The sequence below is a fragment of the Phycodurus eques genome, chromosome 16, assembly GCF_024500275.1.
Source record: "Phycodurus eques isolate BA_2022a chromosome 16, UOR_Pequ_1.1, whole genome shotgun sequence".
Lineage (NCBI taxonomy): Eukaryota > Metazoa > Chordata > Actinopteri > Syngnathiformes > Syngnathidae > Phycodurus > Phycodurus eques.
The window spans coordinates 22,411,213-22,430,529 of record NC_084540.1 but is presented as its reverse complement, the minus strand read 5'-3'; the positions used below and the strand labels follow the sequence as shown (position 1 = coordinate 22,430,529).

The following is a 19,317-nucleotide window of genomic DNA, read 5'->3' as shown; positions in this document are numbered from 1 at the left end:
TTAATGATATTTTATGTGTAGACCTATGTTAAAAATGACTTGGGCAATTATGCTATAACGCTAATTATTAAATCAGATTCAGAACATTAAAAACATTGTCTAATTAAGCTACGGTAATATTTGTACAAGTGTAAAGTGGACAAATATAATATTGACAGTGATGTACAGGGTGTCCAAGCAACATTAGGTTTCCATCATCATCGTCATCATCATCATCACATCGCTCAAGAGGCAGGGGTGGCCATATTTGATATTAAAAATGGGCAGGTGAGCCGTAGATATGGTAAAAAAATAAAATAATAATAATAATAATGATAAATGACCATCTGTAGCAGTTGTCATAGAAGAGAGAAGTATTGTCGACTGGAGTCAGTAAAGCAGGCCAATTGTCCCCTAATGCAGCACCGGGCGGACTTTGCCTTTTTGGTTTTATGGTTTTATGGTTCTGAGCTGCTGGCATGTCGACGCCCTGCGCGCACAGCTCACGTGGCCCGCAGGCTCCGTGCCCCCGGACGAAGTGAACCGTTTATTTGTGCGCCATGTCTCGGTACCACAAGGCGGCCGTTGACGGCTACCTGGAGCTTTTGAAGGAGGCCACCAGGAAGGACCTGAACTCTCCGGACGAAGACGGCATGACGCCCACCCTGCTGGCTGCTTTTCACGGGCATGTGGATGCGCTCCAGCTCATTTGCGGCAGAGGGTGAGAATTGTTGCGCCTTACCGCATTTATCTCAGTCTCAGTATCCTTGTGTGTGCATTACACGTTTATTCGGGGGAGAAATGAAGTGTGATGGCTGAGTTACGATCATAATTGATCAAACCCACCTATCCTCCGGCGATGATTGTTTTTCAAGGGGCATCACCACACGTGACATTTTGAACACATTTCATATGCTTAGCGAAATACTTTACATATTATTCTACTTTATTTGCTTTTTCAAAAATAGTTTAAATCATATCGTTGTTTTTATTCCCTACTCTTTATTACTTGTGCATGTAATTATTTGAAAAGTCCATTATTTTTTCAATTTTGTTCATTCAAACCCCAATGAATTTCCTTTTTATACTTGAGTGTTTCCGGTATTTACCTCTCAATGATTGGCCAAATTTGAGACAAATGTTATGATTATCAGTTATTTTATTCTTCAAGAGGACACCAAGAAATGGGACCAGTGCAGCAAAGTGAAGATTTCTCCGTTTGAAATATTTTGCCATTATGTATGAAATAATTGTTATTATCTAATTATCTATCTATAATACGATTACCGAGCCTAAAAAGTCCAACAAAGTAAGCTCTAATGTTTCCTTATGAGATACAAGATGTTTTTGTGTTGTGCCATGAGTCCTCCTCTGTCCACGATGTTTGTCAAAACCAAACTAAAACTTGATTCCACTTACGTGGCCACTGTGTGATGGGCTGGGCCCAACGAATTAGCAAGCACCCAAAAAAATCCCAGCAAAACAAAAGAGCTCTTTCTTCATTTCCAGGCCTCATTAGACACCACAGAGGAGCCTGCACGTCACTAACGAGCACGTCATTTTCACTGATGAGCTTCCCGGTGGAAGGCGAGGCTCGTTTCAATAACGCGGCCATAAATAATTGACGCATTGTTCACGACCCGCACGACAGTCGTTGCTGTACTGACCTTTATTGCTGGAACACCGAGGCGCACCCGTAGAGGACTTTACATCTTAATGGCTTACCGATTACTCTTGTCTGTGTTTGAATTTCGAAGGATTAGTGGGCCTCGTTGCGCTTATTAATCTAATTTTCGAACATTCGCTGTTCTAGGGGTCGAACGGCTTTCCGTTTGTTGAATTTGACGCAAGTGCGACGATAGTCGAGTTGATGTTGACTCACCGTTGATATTTCTATTGCTATTTTTTCAGTTGTCAACAATCACATTTGGACACTTTCAGGACCTAGGTGATAGTCGTACCCTATGTAACTCAAACACCAATTTAGGGTTGCTACTCGCTGGTGCTAGAATTAAAAATGGAGAAATCACAGGAGGGACTTTTTTTGCAATTTGTAGCACGAGGATGTAGGCTGTTTGTCAGCTAGCGTCAGCAGTTGCCTTTTCAGAGGGGTGTTCGTAGCGCTTGTGCTTTTGTGATATTTGAGGATAGACTCGCATATTTTGCAAGTGACAGTGTTCTCATTTCCAGTCAAGTCTTTCCACACACGTGCAGCACCGCCGGTACTTTGGCGCTTGTCCCCACCGCCCGTAGCCGTCAGTGAGGCGTCTGTGTTGTTAGTTATTGCCGATTAATCGACTTCAAGCTCTGGCTGTCATTGCGGAGCGGTAAAGTTGACACGTCAACTAGATGACTAGAGTCAACTAGTCGTTTCAAGCCCTGTGATCTTGTGCATCAAAAATGCTCCAAGATTCTAGTCATTCATTTTCAATAGCACTTCCAAAAACATTCATGTTAGGTTCTTTGAAGACGAAATTGTCCTTAGGTGTGAATGTGGGTTTACGCGCTTGTTTGTCTATTTGTGCAATCTGATTGGCTGGCCAGCAGTCCCAAAGTCAGCCGGGATGCGCTGCGGCTTACCTGTGACCCGCAGGACGATGAGCCTTCGAGAAAACGGATAGCGATGTTTGGACTATTGACGTAATACTTTGTCTCCCAAACAAATGTCTGTGTTGACAGGGGAGACCCCAACCGAAGCGACATCTGGGGAAACACGCCGCTGCACCACGCCGCCGCCAACGGCCATATGCACATCCTCAGCTTCCTGGTCAGCTTCGACGCCAACCTCTTCGCGCTGGACAACGAGCTGCACACGGCGATGGACGTGGCTGCTTCGCGGGACCGCATGGAGTGTGTGCGCTTCTTGGACGCCGCCGCCTCCCAGCAGACCAACGAGAATCCAAAGAGGGTCGTCAGGTTAAAGAAGGAGGCCGGCAAGGAAGCGGAGAAACGGGTGAAGCTTTGCGAGAAGGTGAAGCGGCGACACCAGAGCAAGATGGATAAGATGCACCGCGGGGCAGACACCGCCGGGTCCGCTTCAGAGGCGAGCGATACGTCGGCCTCGTCGGGCGTCGGCGCCGTGTCGGGCGTCAACGAGCAGTTTTCCAAACTCATCGCCTCTGACAAATCTGGCTCGCTGACGGCCAGGGTTAAAGGCACACTGCAGAAGAAGCTCGGCAAGAAAGAAAAGGGAACCCTCCAGAGATCTGCAGGCGACGGGAACGTCATCTTCCTCAAGCAGGACGACGCAGCGTCGGAGAATCCGGAGTTTCTGGATGTTTTCAACGAGCAGGACGAGAGGACGCTCGAAGAGGAAGAGGAGGCCGGCTGTGGCGACGACGAATCAGGCCAAGTCAAACAGTCCATCTTCAACAGGCCCGGCCTGGGCGGTCTTATTTTCATGAAGAGGATGAGCCTGGAGACAGAGTACGTTCTGAGCGGGAACAACGAAAACCTCGGTTACCTGGTTCAGAACGAAGCGCTGGAGGCAGAGGAAGACCACTCTGGCTCGGAAGGGAACGGCGACACGGAGGTCCCGTGGGAGCAGGACGATCTAGGCCTGGATGACAACGAGGAGGAAACGTCTCCGCTCGACGCCTTCTTGTCGTCCGTCTCCTTGTCCGAGTTTGCCCTGGCGTTCACCAGAGAGCACCTGGACCTGGAGGCGCTCATGCTCTGCTCCGACGAAGACCTGAAAAGCATTCGCATCCAGTTGGGGCCCCGGAAGAAGATCCTGGAAGCTGTTGCGCGCCGCAAGAATGCGCTGGACAGGCCGGGCGCGATGGGAGACAGCTGCCTGTGAGAACTTCCATAAAAGACGACAATTACAATCGGGTGTTTGCTGTAATGTACAAAAGACGATTCGGTGATCAAACAAGCTATATGTTAAAAAAATAAGAATAAAATGTTAACAATTTGACTTTCTTTGGCTGTACCGAATTTTTCAACTTACTTACGTCCCCTGGTCACTTTTTCATTAGTTCAGTTAACATTACTCTTCTCGGTTGTGTGTCCAATTTACATGCTTGCTTAATGGCACCGGATCAATAACCTGAACCATAGCCAAAATAAATGGAATTGTGGCGCTGGGCAGAGCTTCATGACGTCAGAAGTAGAGCAGCAAATCAAAATTGGGAACATCAGCTAGCAAAAGTCAAACATTTCTATACATTTTTTTTTTTGCCTCTCATTCGCTTTAAACATATTTTCAACTCACGAAAACACCTTTGAAGCACATTGCACATGCACATATTAGTGCACCCAAAAACAAATTGCAAGCAGAAAATGTTTGGAAAACACTCATGTATCGTCATGTGCCTTTAAGAGGCGGGGCCTGATGGTGTGCTGTGTGACCTCGGCGAGTCTGTGTGTGTGTGTGTGTGTGTGCACCGTGTGTATGCGCGTTTGCCTGGGATTCGAGCTGCCCCAGTTCTCCAAATAAAGCCAACATGTAATGCCAAACGCCATAGACTGGCTAATGGAAATGATCGTGGAAGATGCCATGTAATGGGAAAAGTAAACTTAATAGTAAACAACAAATGCTACTGTAACACAATATGCGATAGATACTAATCCAATACTAAAAAGGATGGGGTTTTTTTTCATGACAGACATTTCAATTACATTGCGTCAGTGTACCTAACAATATGTCCCGTGAGTGGAATACTGTACGCAAATCTGTTTATATTCAATGTAGATGGAAGACAGAGGCGTTGGGCTCCCCACTGTGTAAGCGAGTCAACACGCCTCAAGACAAAAGACAACATGTGACACACGCTTGGTTTTACTCTCATCGTGTTTAATTTACACAGCTATTCACAGAAACGGACAAGAAGAGCAACAAGTGGCTCGATGGGGCGGCGCCGCCTTTTGTTGCTGATGAGACTCACCGCGGTTGGACAGAAAGAATGGCTGCTCACATGAAATTCAAGTCCTCCTCCTTATTCTTCACAGACCTGACGGGCGCTGAACGCCTACCCATCTTTAAAAAAATAAAAAGGCCTTTCATAACTCGTCCACAAAAGGTGTATTGATAAGATGTCCACTCGCTGCCATGGTCTTCTTGCCCTCCACAAATTTTCTTGCAGCCTTGAAGAGAAAGGACACTTGAATTAGATGTAAACATACAACGAGGACCAAAAGTAGCTTCATTTTACACTTACTACAATGATATGTACTATTTGTAAATTCAAAGTACGGAGTTTCAAGCCATGGGAAGCGCTGGAATAGAATTCCACTCTGTCCCAAACTCTCCCAGCTTCAGAACATTTAAGCAGCAGGATCCGAAACTAAGCGCAGATTAACACAAACCGCATCAGGGACCATACGCTTATGTATACTTGATGTAACAGACCAGTGTGCAATTTTATATTTTGAACTCGTAGCTTTGTAAAGTGATTATTATTATTATTATTTTTTAAATAGGGCAACCTGCAATATTGTTTAGTACTTTTGTAAAACTTATTAATATGCAATATAGCACTTCAATATTCATATGTAGCCGTACTTTCTTTGTGATATCCGGTAGAGCAACATGGATTATTTAATCGTATTTTCTACTACACAGTGGCACTTAAAAAAAAGGAATAAAATGCTCTTGCACTTTACAAGTGCATTTTTGCATTTACAAGGGCATTTTTGCATTTTTTTTTGCATGTATGCCCCATGTCCCTTAAATGAATAATTTTTAAAAAAAACGTGTTTCCTTTCTTCTATCCTGCCATCCTTTCTCCCTCCCTCATTTCCATGACATACATCCTGTTTCTTTCCTTCCCTTTCATATTATCGTTTCTTTCCATCCATCCTTCCTTCCTCCCTCCCTTGTTTCCTTCCTTCCATCCATTCTCCTACAAAAGAAAACAAGGGAGGGAAAGAGAGGTCTCAATCCTTCCTTCCTTTCATACAGTGGGTACGGAAAATATTCAGAATGAAGGTGGAGAACCATCTCAAGGATGAGCATAAGAAATGGACAGCACCCGAGTTAATAGGAGTGTGACAACAAACGGTCTGAATACTTATGGCTGTGTGACATTTCAGTTCTTCTTTTTTTAATAAACTTTCAACAATTCCATTTTTTTTCTTCCTGTCAATATGGGGTGCTGTGTGTACATTAATGAGGAAACAAATGAACTCAAATGATTTTAGCAAATGGCTGCACTATAACAAAGAATGAAACATTTAACGGGGTCCGAATACTTTCCGTACCCACTGTACATCCTTCCCTCCACCCTTGTTTCCTTCCATCCATCTTTGCTTCTTTCTTTTCATAACAGCCTTTGTTTCCTTCCTTCCATCCTGTACGCCTGCTGCCTTCCTTCCTCCCTTCTGTCCTTCCTTTCATACCATCCTTCATCCTTTCTTATTTCCTCATTTAAAAAATTCCTTTAAAGTGTACACCCCCCACATGACAACATTCTGGACTCGGAACAAGATTTAAGTCAAAGAAGATTCAAGTTGATAGATTCTGAATAATATTCATTCAGTGACAAACGATTGTTATTATTATTTCAAATAAAAATGTGTGCAATGTTGGCTAACAGCGAAAGGCGCTAAGACGTTCTCCACCTTGACCACACGGTCGAGGGTGACGGCGTCGACGGCCTGGAGAAGCGTCTCGTGCGGCCGGTCCGCTCCGGTCGCCAGAGCCTGAGCGCCCATCTCCGCCATCAGACCGTCTGAACTCTCGATTGACATCAGATAATCCGCTTTGGCCTGAGTCCTGCACACAAAGTATTGCCCGCCAGTGAACATCTCCGCATTGCCATGGGGGGGTGGGGGGAGGGGGCATTCACGGTCAAAACGTGACAAATCTTTTTTTGTTGGTGTTCTTTGGGGGGCTGGAAAGGAATCATCTCAAACACGTCTTGAGCGACGCTGCCCTTTCGTGAAATGTGCTCTGACGCCAACACTGCATCTCCACACCCCGCAATCCAAACTCACTTTGCTCTGGCGACGTCATCCGCCGTCACGCCGCCCTCGGCCACGACGCCCACTTGAGCGAGGGCCGCTCTGATCACCTGTACGATGTGGCGACAACGAGGAGTGTTCGGTGATTTGCGAGCGAAGATTAGTTACATTTTCGTGTGCACGCGCACTCACGCCATCGGCGGCATTGGCTTGCGAGACGGTGTAGACGCCGAACAGACCCGAGTCGGAGTAGGAGGCATTGAAGGCTGAGGCCTGAAAGAAAAGCGGTCTTTTTGAGGCGGGACAACGGCAACAGATGAACTGATCAGTGTGCCGCAAAACCTTGTATGCCCGTATGATTTGAACTTTTAATCACCTTCCAGACAATTCTGTGTGAACATTGAAACATATGCACATGCAACAAACAGTGATGCCTGGGGACAGATTTATTTGTGTGGCGCCAATTCTGTCTAACAACAGTCATTCAATGTGCTGGCGTCAAACTCAAGGCCCGGGGACCAGATCTGGACCACCAGATAATTTGCTGTGGCCCGCGGAAGCAAAATCATGTGCGTCAACTTATAAAATCTGTACCAAAATTTTAAATGGTCATATTTAAGAAATAACAATGTTGAGATATTGCAAGCATTTCTTTTGTTACCAACCCCTTTTAACAGTTGAACAAAACCAAAAAAAAGGTTACGATCTGACAGCGACAAAAGAACTCAACTCCCCACGTCAAAGTTTTCCTTACATCAAAGAGCTGTGTGGTTGCTTTGGCGATACCCTGGCTCAGTTTACTGGTGATGCTGGTGCCCCGCTTCACATGTGGCCCTGCTCCCAGCATCCTTTGCAGCACGACGAACGCGTTGGCCTCCGCGCTGCCCGCCACGCCGCCTTCGCTGACGACCAATGCGTGAACCAGGTCATCCTTGGTCTGAACACGAAGCTCGCCTGTACGAACACCGTTGTGATAGAAGACGGGGACGGCTCTCTTATGAGGCGAACGAGCACGGCGGCCTTTACCTCCGCGGTAAGATGCTTTAACTGCAGGAGCTCCGGCCCCGCTGCGGACACTGAGGAACCTCTCGCCCAGCTGCTTCAGGTCGGAGTGCGCCACACCTAAATGCAAACAGATCGGCGTCGAGATGAGCAATGTTGGAGGAAAGAAAAAACAAAACAAAAAAAAGAGGTCAAATATATCCACGAGAAGCACACGCTCACCCAGCCCGACCACAGCCATCCTGCCAGTCGTGAAATGGTCGTCGACAAATGAGTGCAGCTTCGTGTGGAAGAAAACAGCATGGAGGCGCTCAGGTGAGACTCATGGAAAAAGTTCTGAGGGAGTCTGCCTCATCTTCTAAAGTAGGGTTTCAACAAACGTTTTTCTGCTAGAAGACCCCAAATATGAATTTTGGTTCCTCCCGTTGATGCAAATGTACTAACGTATCAATGACACGATCAATAAGATTTGCTTGTTTGCCAATAAAAAAAATGACCCACAAACATTTTGCGTCAAGAAACTAAGTTTGGAAAAGCCAGTTCTTAAGTAAAAAATTAAATTAAATTAAAAAAATGCAGATCCATACTTGCTGAGGAGAGACTTTGCCGAGCATGTAGTCTGGGCAGTACAAAGAGTTGCACAGGGCGTTTTTGTAAGCTGCTTCATGCAACTTCTCAATGACACCTGAATGGAGGAAATGGAAAAAGACATTTGAGAATCTGTATTAAGCACAATTGCTCGGATGACAAAATGCCATCACTTTCAACAACCTCATTGGCAAAAATCACGTGAATAATGTTCAACTTCTTGCCATCTCTGTGGTGGAAGTTCCCTTAACTTTGTGGCACTTGGAGGTTGTGTTTCTTTCACTCTTTTTGTCAAGTTTAAAGTTCAAGTCTGGAGACTGTGCCTTTTTGTATCATTCTGAAATGTACATTCATTTTCAGTTTTGTGTAACCTTGCCTCATTTTTTCAATCTCTGGAAATTCACCACTTGGTTTGGATCATTTCAACCTACTCATTGGACTTGAACTACTTGAGTTTTAATCTAAAAAACATATGTATGGAAAAAATTGGCACGTTCTAAAGCGTTTGACCAGTCAAAAGGAACAGTCTCCAGACTAACTACACTGGACAAAAGAGTGAAAACAACACAATCCGCTCAGGGCCCCCTGCAAATGCTCACGGCCATGGGACTGTCCGCCCCAGCCCCCCACTTTGAAGCCCCTGGTAATGGGGTTGGTACAGACCTATTTGAGTAGACTGCTTTGCCCGATCCTTGTCGATGTTCACCCTGGGTGTCAGATCATTCACTTCCCAGGGCCTGAAGTCCTGCGCCGTGGTCACGTTGACTAAATACTCCAATATATTATCACTGATCACACACAAATACAACATTTACGTCAGCAGCGGCACAGCATCCAGCTCGGAAAGCTTTTGGTGCTAACTCCACAGAAAAAAAGCCTCACGGCATCCGCACTTACAGGTCATCTCTAAAGCACTCCGCAGTGTAGACCATGTTTTCTCTGGATAATGTAGCACTGCAGGCCAACACACGAGAACACAAACGGGATTACGCTCAACGCTTGTTAGATAAGCACTTGGTCGGCACCGGGCGCACCAACCTCAGACTGGCTCCGAGCGCTTCCACACCGCGGCAGAGCTTGAAGGCAGAAACGCCTTTAGTAGTCTGCAAAATGGAAAGATGGTGTTTAGAATTCTGTTTTCCTCCTCTCAATAGTCAATCAAAATGTTTGTCCCGTATTCATCAGATTTCGAACCCAAGTTGTTCATTGTGTTAAAATTGTCTATTAAAAAAAAAAAAAAAAAAGCATGCTAATTGTTAGTGTTTTTCTTAATAAACCTTTACTTATCCAGGAAAGGCAATTTACGACAGATTCAAATGTATGGGCGATGATACACAAATGATACAAACGGATGTTACAAGGCAAGTGCCTGACAAATTACCAAGTTTGCAGCCAGTCGCAGCACGTGAGCCACACCCTGGTTCTCCGCAGTCTCATAGCGACTCCCTGCTTTCACAAACACCCGCACGCTGGACACTGGGGAGTAGTTCTCCAAGGACGCTATCACCAAACCGTTTGGGAGCTTGGACACCTGACACAAAAACTAAATGGTTATGCGTGGCGAACGGCAGGAAAACCAGTTTACACGTGCGATAGAGCAGCACCCACCTGGACATTTTGAGGAGCGGGCAGCGCGGCTGCGGACGACTTATGTCCTGCGTCGGCCTCAGTTCGAGCGTCACTTGGCCTGGCAGCAGCATAGCACCGTTTCTGCATGAGTGACCAAAGAAAAAAAGAAAAATGAAGGCTCGGCGATATGGCATTAAAATAAAATACCTTTTTTTTTCCCCCCTTCACAATTACTGATTTAAATAGATTTGTTTCCCATTTTGCTTCTTTAAAATATATATATACATTTGACAGTGACATCATTCAAAACAAGATCACCGTTTGGCTTTTTTCTTTTAGGATTGTTTTATTTCTCCTAGCACATCGTTAGCGCAAGCAGTGCACGTTACCGAGGACGCACTCAGAGCTACAGCAAGGAATGAAAATAATAAATCGTCCTGAAAAAATAAACAGAAATTGATAAAATATTGACCAATCAGTTAGCCCTACCAAAAATGCACTAAACAACTTTTAACTGCACACATTCCCCCAGAAAAACTGGAGCAAACGCAGCTTTGATGAGAGGTAACAGAATAGTTACTGAAAATTTCAGAGTAGGTGTAATTCAGGTACTTTTACATTATGAGGACGTGTATTCTAAACCAGATTATTACACCATATCATTTGAGCATCAGTTCAATATTGCTACAAATAGTGGTGAGGATAATATCTAGTGAAAACATATAGTGTGTCCATGAAGGCTATTTACAAATTTAAAAAATGGATTTCAAAAGCAATTGATGAGATATGTTGATCAGATTTGTTTTACACAGTCAGTCAGTGGTTGTCAAAGTCATGAATCACGTCGCATTTGTGTGTTTCAGCTATTCTGTTGACGAAACGGTTGTGACAAATAAACTCCTAAAAATGGTGACTCCTCGTGTAAAGGCATGACGTGTATCGTGCTTCACTGTACCTAAATGGAATACACAGACTCAGCAAATGCACAGGATTAAGTACAGAAAACCACCATGAAGACTAGAGTCAGTATTTTGAGGGGGGGGGGGGGGGGGGGGGGGGTATTTATGTGAGGCGACTTTATCAACAGGGTACCTGAAATACACACGTCATTAAAAACTTTGATAACCACAGAGTACAAACAAAACAAAACAAATCTCATTAACATAGCTCATCAATTGCTTTTTTATGTAAAGAGACTATTTTTTTTTTTTTTTTTAAACATGGAAACCCAATTAGCTGACATGCAGTTGGATCCATTGCAAAGGATGGCTGTTCATCTCTTTATGCCAGCGACGTATAGTGACAGGCAGACCAATTAAATGCTCTTCCACAGGACGGCAGAAGGTACAATTAAACTGTGTATCTGTTATTATTTCAATCCATATACATTCTGGTGAGATTTTTCTCCTGTAAAATATGTTATGGACTCAATAAAGGTTGTGAAAGACTGACGTGCAATTGCCAGAGTCCGAACGTGACCTTCAAGTCGTGTAGAGCAGAAATAAAAACACGCACATTGATACATATTCAAAGCTCCACGACATTAGTCATGACTCGACTGACACAAATGGACACAAACGGTCGCACTGCTTTTTTAATTTAAAGGGGGAAGAAAAAATAACAATAAAAATACCCCGCATTAACCAGACATCTCGGAGGCTAACTAGCCGGCCGCCTAACGACTAACTAAATGTAAGTTCTCGTTTATATTTGTCAAGTAACGACGCGATGACCAACGTGAAATTAACATCCGTGACATAATGAGGAGGAAAAAGAAACGCCACAACTCACAGAGAAATTGTTTAAAGGGCGAATTGCTCGCATGACTCCAAACTCCCGCTGACAGCCACAGTAGGACAAATATGGCGGACGGGTGACGTCATTACCCACAATCCAACTCGGCATCCAGCCCATTCACCAGCCACATTAGCTACACTTGGGCAAAGTTACAAGATCTTTTATCAAACATTCTGCCTTCACAAAGGTCAGGTTTTGATTGACGCTGTCCGGGAAATACAAATTGTGTATGTTTATTATTGTAGAATAAACATCAAAGGTTTGTCGAGATGGTCTCAAAATAATGGGCAGATTTTTATTTATTTCCACCCCTCCCCTGTTCGAAAACACAAATGACAATGACATTATTCAAAACAATGTTTGAATATATTTTTTGTTTTTTTTCCCTGAGCTTCAACTTCCATAGAAATATAATATACATTTTTTTTCTTTACAGATGTGGGAATTAAATCTCTTGAGCCAAACCACAAAAAAAAAAAAAAAAAAACCTGGAATAACTAGAACTAACCGATTTTTAAAAATATTTTTTAGCCACCCAATGCAAAATGCAACCACAATTTAGTGTAAATGCATTCTCAATTCATAATCAAAACTGAGCATTTTGTTGCCAATTTGTGAGACCTAACTAAACTGTATTTCAGTACTTCGCCACTGTAATTCTGGTGTTTTTTTTTTATTTTATTATAATCTCTGAAGGGAAAATTCCATTTGTGTGCATATTTGTGCTGCATAGCATACAGTGAACCACATCTCATACAGAGAAATGAAGTGTCAGCATGAAAGGAGTGCGCAGACAGTGGTGAACATCTTGAGCTCAAGGGTGGAGTTGGTGCCTTGCACAAGAGCACCTCAACAGTAGTCAAGAAGCAAGACCTGAACAGTCACCCTCTACTACGTGCTACTGCTGCCCAAATCTGAGCTTTAATACAAGACATTGGTTGCTGTGGCTGACTCATTATGTTTTTTACTAGCGTACATTTACATTTGATGTATTACTGTTGTTTTAAATCCTTAAATAAAAAAAAAAAAAAAAATATAGACCGACATATAGACACCTGGGGAGGAAGCAATCGATCCACCCTCACGCCCTTCGACGATTATTTATTTTTTTAACGATGAAAAACTTCAAACCACAGCCCCACTCGACAATTGATTAAGGATGACAAAGTTTGACGCACCCCCCCCTAACGATTGGTTTGCTGGGCGTATAAAATGAATATCTTCAACTAAGCAATCACACCACTGCAGGTAGGCATTTCAAAGAGAATTTAACATTTTATTAGTCATTTCCAATTAACGTTACTGACACAAGTTACAAAAATATAATTAACAGAAAGTTAATACAATCCTTAAAAAACATTTTGAATACAAAGCATAGCTTCCATACATTTTGCACAGGCCCCTTACTAAAAACATTCACAGTTGTAGTTTTGGGACCACACAGCATCTCGTGGACAGCAAACAATGTCAGCATCTCATTCTCACAGTTATATACAGTTCATATAAATACAGTAGCTAATAATAATACTAGAAAAATACAGCTCTGAGCTTGGTAGTGCCGTGTCCCCCTTGAGGGTGTGTGTTGGCAAAAACGGCGACCCTCTGGGGCGCGATTCCTAGCTGCCGTTTGACGTGGAGGGGAAGATATGCGACAAAATGTCCTTCCTCAGCAGGAGCGACACGCAGCTGAGCCAGCTGCGGCTGGTGGACATCTCCCCGACGATTTCCCACGAGTCTGTCTCGTCGCAGTACCTCTCGATGGTGTCGTGATATCTGACGGGGGAGGGGGGTGATCGGGTGGCAAGTTCACCTGACAGAATGCGAGGTGCCTTCGGATTTTGTTTTCACCTCACCTGTCCCATCCTTCCTCTCCTCCCAGGACGTAGATCTTTCCGTCCACCACGGCCACACCGGGCCGGTAGCGTCGTTCTTTCATGGGGGCGCACATAGTCCATTGGTCGGTCTTGGGGTTATAACACTCCACCTTGTCGGTGTTTTCCTTTGAGGCGTGCCACCCACCTACAGTTCAAAATGGCATGATTTACTCTAGTTCTCCAACACCAAATATAAACTCAAAAAATACAGTAGCGTAGAAGGCCTCTGTTCATTAAAAACGAGGCAGGTTTGATTCCTAAAATGTACGTTTATATTAATGCAAGCCACTGGAACATCATGCAGTTTGAACATTCAAGTTAGTGATTCTTTTATGTACCACTAGAGGGAGCCCGCCCACCTTAGAGTAGACCGAGAATGACTGCTCTAGCATGCAGCGGGCACACTTGAAATTCCACACCGGCGGATTCAAGTGTGGATGTGAAAAAACCAAAAGGGGGTTGCAACACCTCTGATAACTACCACCACTAAAAAAAAAAAAAAAAAAAAAAAAAAAATACACATTTAGAAAAGCTCTTTAAAAACAAAACTAAAATAAATAGATTTACAACTGAAACCGTAACAAAACCTGTCTTCTTCACACCCACTGAATAAAGATACTGCTTTTAAGATCGTCAGCTGACTACGGATTGTTCGTTTTAGTTCTGAATGTGGAGATCCGCTCAGTGCAGGGCGAATCTATTGCAGTGGGATACAGGTCTGAAAATCCCGAAAAAGCCTAAACCATGCATGGGAGTCGTGTTGGGAGGACGGCCAAGTGAAATACTGTACCTATGACATAAATCTTCCCTTTCAGCGTACAAGCGGCTGAACCAGAACGAGGAATCTGCATGGGGGAAACTTCAGTCCACGTGGCGGTTTTAGGGTCGTACACTTGGGTGAGGTCCGTGCCGTCGCCATCCTCCAGAACCGCGCCACCTGCAAGAAAGACAAAACACACAGTCAACATGAGGGCAGGTACATTTGACAATACAGAACCTTTTCAAGCCTCCCATAGGGACCGCCACGCAAATACTGTATAAGCCATGTCTCAACTAATTAAAACAAACACACGCCTCAAGTTTGGAGGCAACTGTAATGACCTTTATGACTGATACCCCTGTACAATTACAACTCCAGTACGTCAGCGGCATGTCCTACCAGTGACGTAGAGAAGCCCATCCAGGGCCACAACAGCGGGACTTGTGACGGCCATCTTGACCGAGCCCGTGAACTGCCAGGAGTTTGTGTGAGGGTTGTAGCACTCCACCGAGGCCAGACGAAAGCGGCCTTCCCAGCCGCCCACAGCGTACACGAAACCATCCAGCATCACCAGGCCTGCCAGGAAACAGCGAGAAACTGATTTTCATCGTTTCGGATAAATGAGCGCTAAAGCAGTCAGGGAACGGAGACTTGTTGGGGAGACGTTGCCGACTGCTGTGATGTTAAACGGTGGCGCACACTGAGACGGACGCACCGAGTTCAGCGCGAGAAGCGTTCATGGGAGCCATTTCCATCCAGGTGTCGAAGCACGTGTCGTAGCGCCACATCTCCCTGCTGGCCGAGCCGTCAGGAAACTCTCCTCCCGCTAAATACAGTATGGAGTCTGCAGGGGAAGATAAGCCAACATGTCTTAGTAGGCCTCGATCATTCAACAATTTTATCGCTTAATTGTAGTTTGTCAGGATGATTTATATAAAAAAAAAATAATAATTTTGGAAGAGGCTTTCAAAGTGAGTCCTGGCTGTCATGCACAGCTTACAGTATGATCGGAGATGAGCTAGTTTCCCCAAAAAGTCAATGACAACATGAGCGGAATAATTTTCATGTTGGATTCCGTATCACAAGAAAGGAGCCCGGTGGAACGCAATCAGTGTCGATCGCTCAGAACATTGCCACAGAAAATGGTACCCATTTATGTCCAAAAACCACGCATTAATTGATATGTTGGTAAGTCTTCCACATCTGTAAGGGGGAGAAGAAAAAAAAAATAAAAAATAAAATTCTAAGCTTGTTTGGTAGCAGGAAATAAAGCAAATCCCAGACATCGGGGGGGATATTAAAACCTGAAATTGGATTTTTGTAAACGAAATTAAAAAAATAAAAATAAATACATTGGAGATGTTATTTTAAGACCATATTGTCCTGCGCTCAGTCTTGGCTCAATTTCAATTCGTGTACGTGATTTGGCGTGCCGGCCCACCTGACACCACCAGTCCGTGCTTGCTCACGGCGAACGGCAGGCAGGCGTGGTCCCGCCACTTGTTCGTCACAGGATCGAAGCTCTCCACGCTGCGCAGCACCACTTTGTCGTCCTCCCCGCCAACTGCGATGATGACTTCCGAAGTCCCTGTTGCCATGGAAACAGAAGAGGAGTATTAAAGAGGCGAGAGAACACCTCCCTCCCCCCCATGTGATATCACATGATAATGTGGCACACGGGAGTCATTTATTTTATGGTAAACTAAATAAATGACTCCCACGCGCCACATCGTTTACTAAATGGTAATAATGTTTACCTGTGGATCGGCGCGGCCGCATCCTGGAGCAGAACAGCTCCCTGCGACGGTCCTTCAGCAGCATGTAGTCTTTGGCCTCGGAGATGAGTTTCTGGCAGCCCTGGTTCTCTTTCACCACATCCAAAGACTCGATCATGTCATGGAGGTAGTAGGGGCTAACGAGGGGCAGGCGGACATGCTCCAAGACCTTTGAGAAAAGAGTGAAGAATAGAGCGCTTCAAATACTGCACAGGGCACACAAACGGTATATTGTACTACTGTATTTTAATCCGACCTTGTCAAAGCTCTGCTTACGAGTCGGGCATTTATGTAGCCACAGTAAAGCGGCCTCGAACACCAACTCCTCTCTGCACACGTTGAGGTGGTCACTGGCAAGAATTTCCGTTAGTTTGTCCACACACAGAGTTAAGAACTCCTCCTAGGAGAGAGAATTCAAGCATTGATTAAACTGCTGCTTAAAAACATCGCATCCATGTTGTCTGAGCCATGTCATAGTACTACACCAATGGCACGCAAAGAACTGGTGTGCACAGCGGCGGGAGACTGCGATGATATCTCGCGTTAAGCGTTTTGGTTGAACTGTAGCACTTTTGGGGCATTCGACTTTAGGGTTCCATTCCTACGACACCGTACGCAAGTCTGAACGCATCACTAAAACAGTAGTGAAGTTAGCATTAGATTGTATATAACTATTGAGACAATATACTTCTAGGACAGAAATACAAAACGTAAATGATAAACAGCAAGTACAGCAAGCGTGCCTTCTTGATTAAGTTAATTGTGCGTCGTTCGTAACCTGTAAACCGTGGATGTCCGGACCATCGTAAACTGAGGACCTCCTGTATGGGGGCACTAGTGACCTCTCACCTGTTGACAAACATCGCTAAAGTGCTCGAGGATGTAGTCCATACTTCGTTTCTCCAGCAGCTTACAGGAGTGGGCCTCAGCGAAGCAGTGGATCCCCACGCAGTTCATCACGTCCATCTGACGCTCCATGAAGCGGCAGCAGGCCTCTCGCACGGCCATCACGTCCAGCAGGTTGGCCGCGGCCAGCAGCGCCTGGACAGAGGAGAGGTCGTTAAGAGTTACATTTCCACCAAACGGTACGGTTCCGTCGAGCATGCCGAGGTATGGTTCGGAAGGGTCAAGCCTGGCGGGGCTCGTGTCCACCGCGGGGCGTGTAGGTGGGATGGAGATGCCTTTGCCACGAACCCAAATTTGAGAACAATTGACATGTCGTGATGCTGGGATCTTACATTCTTTTGAATAACAGACTGCTTACTTCATACATTCTTTTCATGTTGGTCTTTTAGTGTTATTAAAAAAAATAATAATCCACACAGGTCAAAGAAAAGGCAAACTTCTCAGTCTTCAATTAAATGCTCTCTTGCGAAGTACGCCAAGTTCGTGCACAACAGCACACCAACTTCTGGAATATGTTTTGTGCAAAAAGCGTAACAGACTTCGTCATCTTCAGACTGACTTGCGATCTCCTATGACAAGAAGACTTCAGCCGAGTACTTCTCCCAAGATGTTTGCCCAAATTCAAACAACTTTTTTTCTGGTATCCAGGTTAAGGCTAAAAAGTTATTCTCAGTTAATATATAGTAAGCAATTGAGCGACTAAATCGGAAGAAAAATGACTTCTGGAAAGTCTTTCAGAGCGGTATTAGATGTAATTTCATTGCAAAACCAGACAAGTCCAAGAAATTCATGTTCACATACATTTTTTTTTTTTTTTTTTTTAACATCACTATAAAATTAGACCTGCATGAGCCCGGCTTTTGTTAAACTGACAACCAGTGGGCTGCCTTTCGCTGGCGTGTTATTGGCCACGTCCTCTTTTGCCTCGCTAAGATGATGAACGCATATTTGTGGCACACGTACACGTCCCCCAAACGCAAAACAGTCGGTTGGGAGAACCTACCTGTACGTTTGCCTTGGAAATGTACACCTCTGATGTGTAGGCATAGCTCACCAGCATGCCAACCATCTGCGGCTCAAGTCCGTTTATGGCCACCCGCTCTTGTTTGGCCTCCTTCAGGTCAGTAGTAAACATGGTCTGGTGGGAGGGAGAGGGCACGCGCACAATAAACAGTTACGCACAGGTTCCCACAGGAGTGAGGAAAAGTAGCAAGCGGGTCAATAGCACTATAAGGTGCCTCTGGTGTCCTCGTCAGAATCAAGTGACAGTATTCACTCAAATGCAGCAGAAGAATGAAACTCTGAGGTCTTATTAAAAAGGTGCCAAACATTTGCACACTTACCCGAACAATGATAAGGCGCTTCATAACGCGTTAAGAGCAGAACATCTACAGTACTTGAATACGCTTGTTTGTTTTGGCGAACTGGGGAAGTGTGGTGACATCGACTCAGGCCAACCTGAAAGTAAGAGCTGAAGGAGGCCAGCACGATGCGGTGACAGGGGAACTCCTGCCCGCCGCAGCACAGCGTCACATCGCAGAAGGTCTTGTCGAGCCGCAGGTTGTTGAGGCCCTGCAGCACCGTGTTGGGATGCCGGGCTTCCACGAACAGGTAGTCCTCGCCGCCCGGGGACGCCGGAGCAGCGGGGGCGCTGGCCTCCTCCTGGATGTTGCCAATTAAAGAGTCGGCTGCCACAAGCTCAGACATTTCCGACGATGGCGAGCAAACCTGCGAGTCGAACCCGGAAAGAAAGGAAAAGGCGACACTTTTCAAATGCGCTCAACATGAAATGCGGTGACTCGATCTAGTCAAGAAAGAAAAGTCCATTTTAACAGCTGACGACCTGGGATTGGCTTGTTAGCTCGCTCACTAATTAGGCTTAGCCGCGTTACGGTAATAGTTTCACGATCGGTATTTGGACGCATTCGAGTAACCTTTCCCCCTCATTACAACAGAGTTCGTAGTGGTGAAATAACGAACTTCAAAACAACTTACCTGTAGACATAATCGTGAAGGACCAGTTGCTTAAGAACACTTTCAATCCGGCCAGGTAAACAGCACAAGTGAACTGAGCAGGTCGCTGCTTCTTCCTCTCCTTATAAGCGGTTAGCCAACAGCTTGTCAGGCTAAATACTGCCACTCGCCGGCAGAGAAGTGTGGT

At 45.0% G+C, this 19,317-nt stretch overlaps 3 protein-coding genes across 3 annotated transcripts; 1 reads left to right on the top strand and 2 right to left on the bottom strand.

Annotated features, from left to right (window-relative positions):
- The first annotated feature begins 523 nt into the window (after positions 1-523).
- Positions 524-3,868, top strand: anks4b (ankyrin repeat and sterile alpha motif domain containing 4B). The gene is made up of 2 exons (XM_061700861.1): positions 524-700; positions 2,659-3,868. The coding sequence occupies exons 1-2, from the start codon at positions 540-542 to the stop codon at positions 3,779-3,781; spliced, it is 1,284 nt and encodes a 427-aa protein (XP_061556845.1). The 5' UTR covers positions 524-539; the 3' UTR covers positions 3,782-3,868.
- Positions 3,869-4,756: 888 nt separating this feature from the next.
- Positions 4,757-11,905, bottom strand: LOC133414718 (cytochrome b-c1 complex subunit 2, mitochondrial). Its single transcript, XM_061700279.1, has 14 exons — positions 11,836-11,905; positions 10,084-10,185; positions 9,857-10,006; positions 9,514-9,578; positions 9,373-9,429; positions 9,139-9,263; positions 8,475-8,572; positions 8,110-8,167; positions 7,912-8,007; positions 7,640-7,839; positions 7,078-7,158; positions 6,919-6,995; positions 6,544-6,697; positions 4,757-5,067 (listed from the first exon to the last, which is right to left on the bottom strand). Exons 1-14 carry the CDS (start codon positions 11,866-11,868, stop codon positions 4,984-4,986), a joined length of 1,380 nt encoding a protein of 459 aa, XP_061556263.1. The 5' UTR covers positions 11,869-11,905; the 3' UTR covers positions 4,757-4,983.
- Positions 11,906-13,096: 1,191 nt separating this feature from the next.
- Positions 13,097-19,240, bottom strand: si:ch211-256e16.3 (kelch-like protein diablo). Its single transcript, XM_061700273.1, has 12 exons — positions 19,152-19,240; positions 18,615-18,884; positions 18,160-18,294; positions 17,100-17,291; positions 16,507-16,650; positions 16,233-16,419; positions 15,917-16,063; positions 15,191-15,319; positions 14,875-15,051; positions 14,506-14,652; positions 13,695-13,860; positions 13,097-13,614 (listed from the first exon to the last, which is right to left on the bottom strand). Exons 2-12 carry the CDS (start codon positions 18,861-18,863, stop codon positions 13,458-13,460), a joined length of 1,830 nt encoding a protein of 609 aa, XP_061556257.1. The 5' UTR covers positions 18,864-18,884; positions 19,152-19,240; the 3' UTR covers positions 13,097-13,457.
- Between the last annotated feature and the right edge of the window lie 77 nt (positions 19,241-19,317).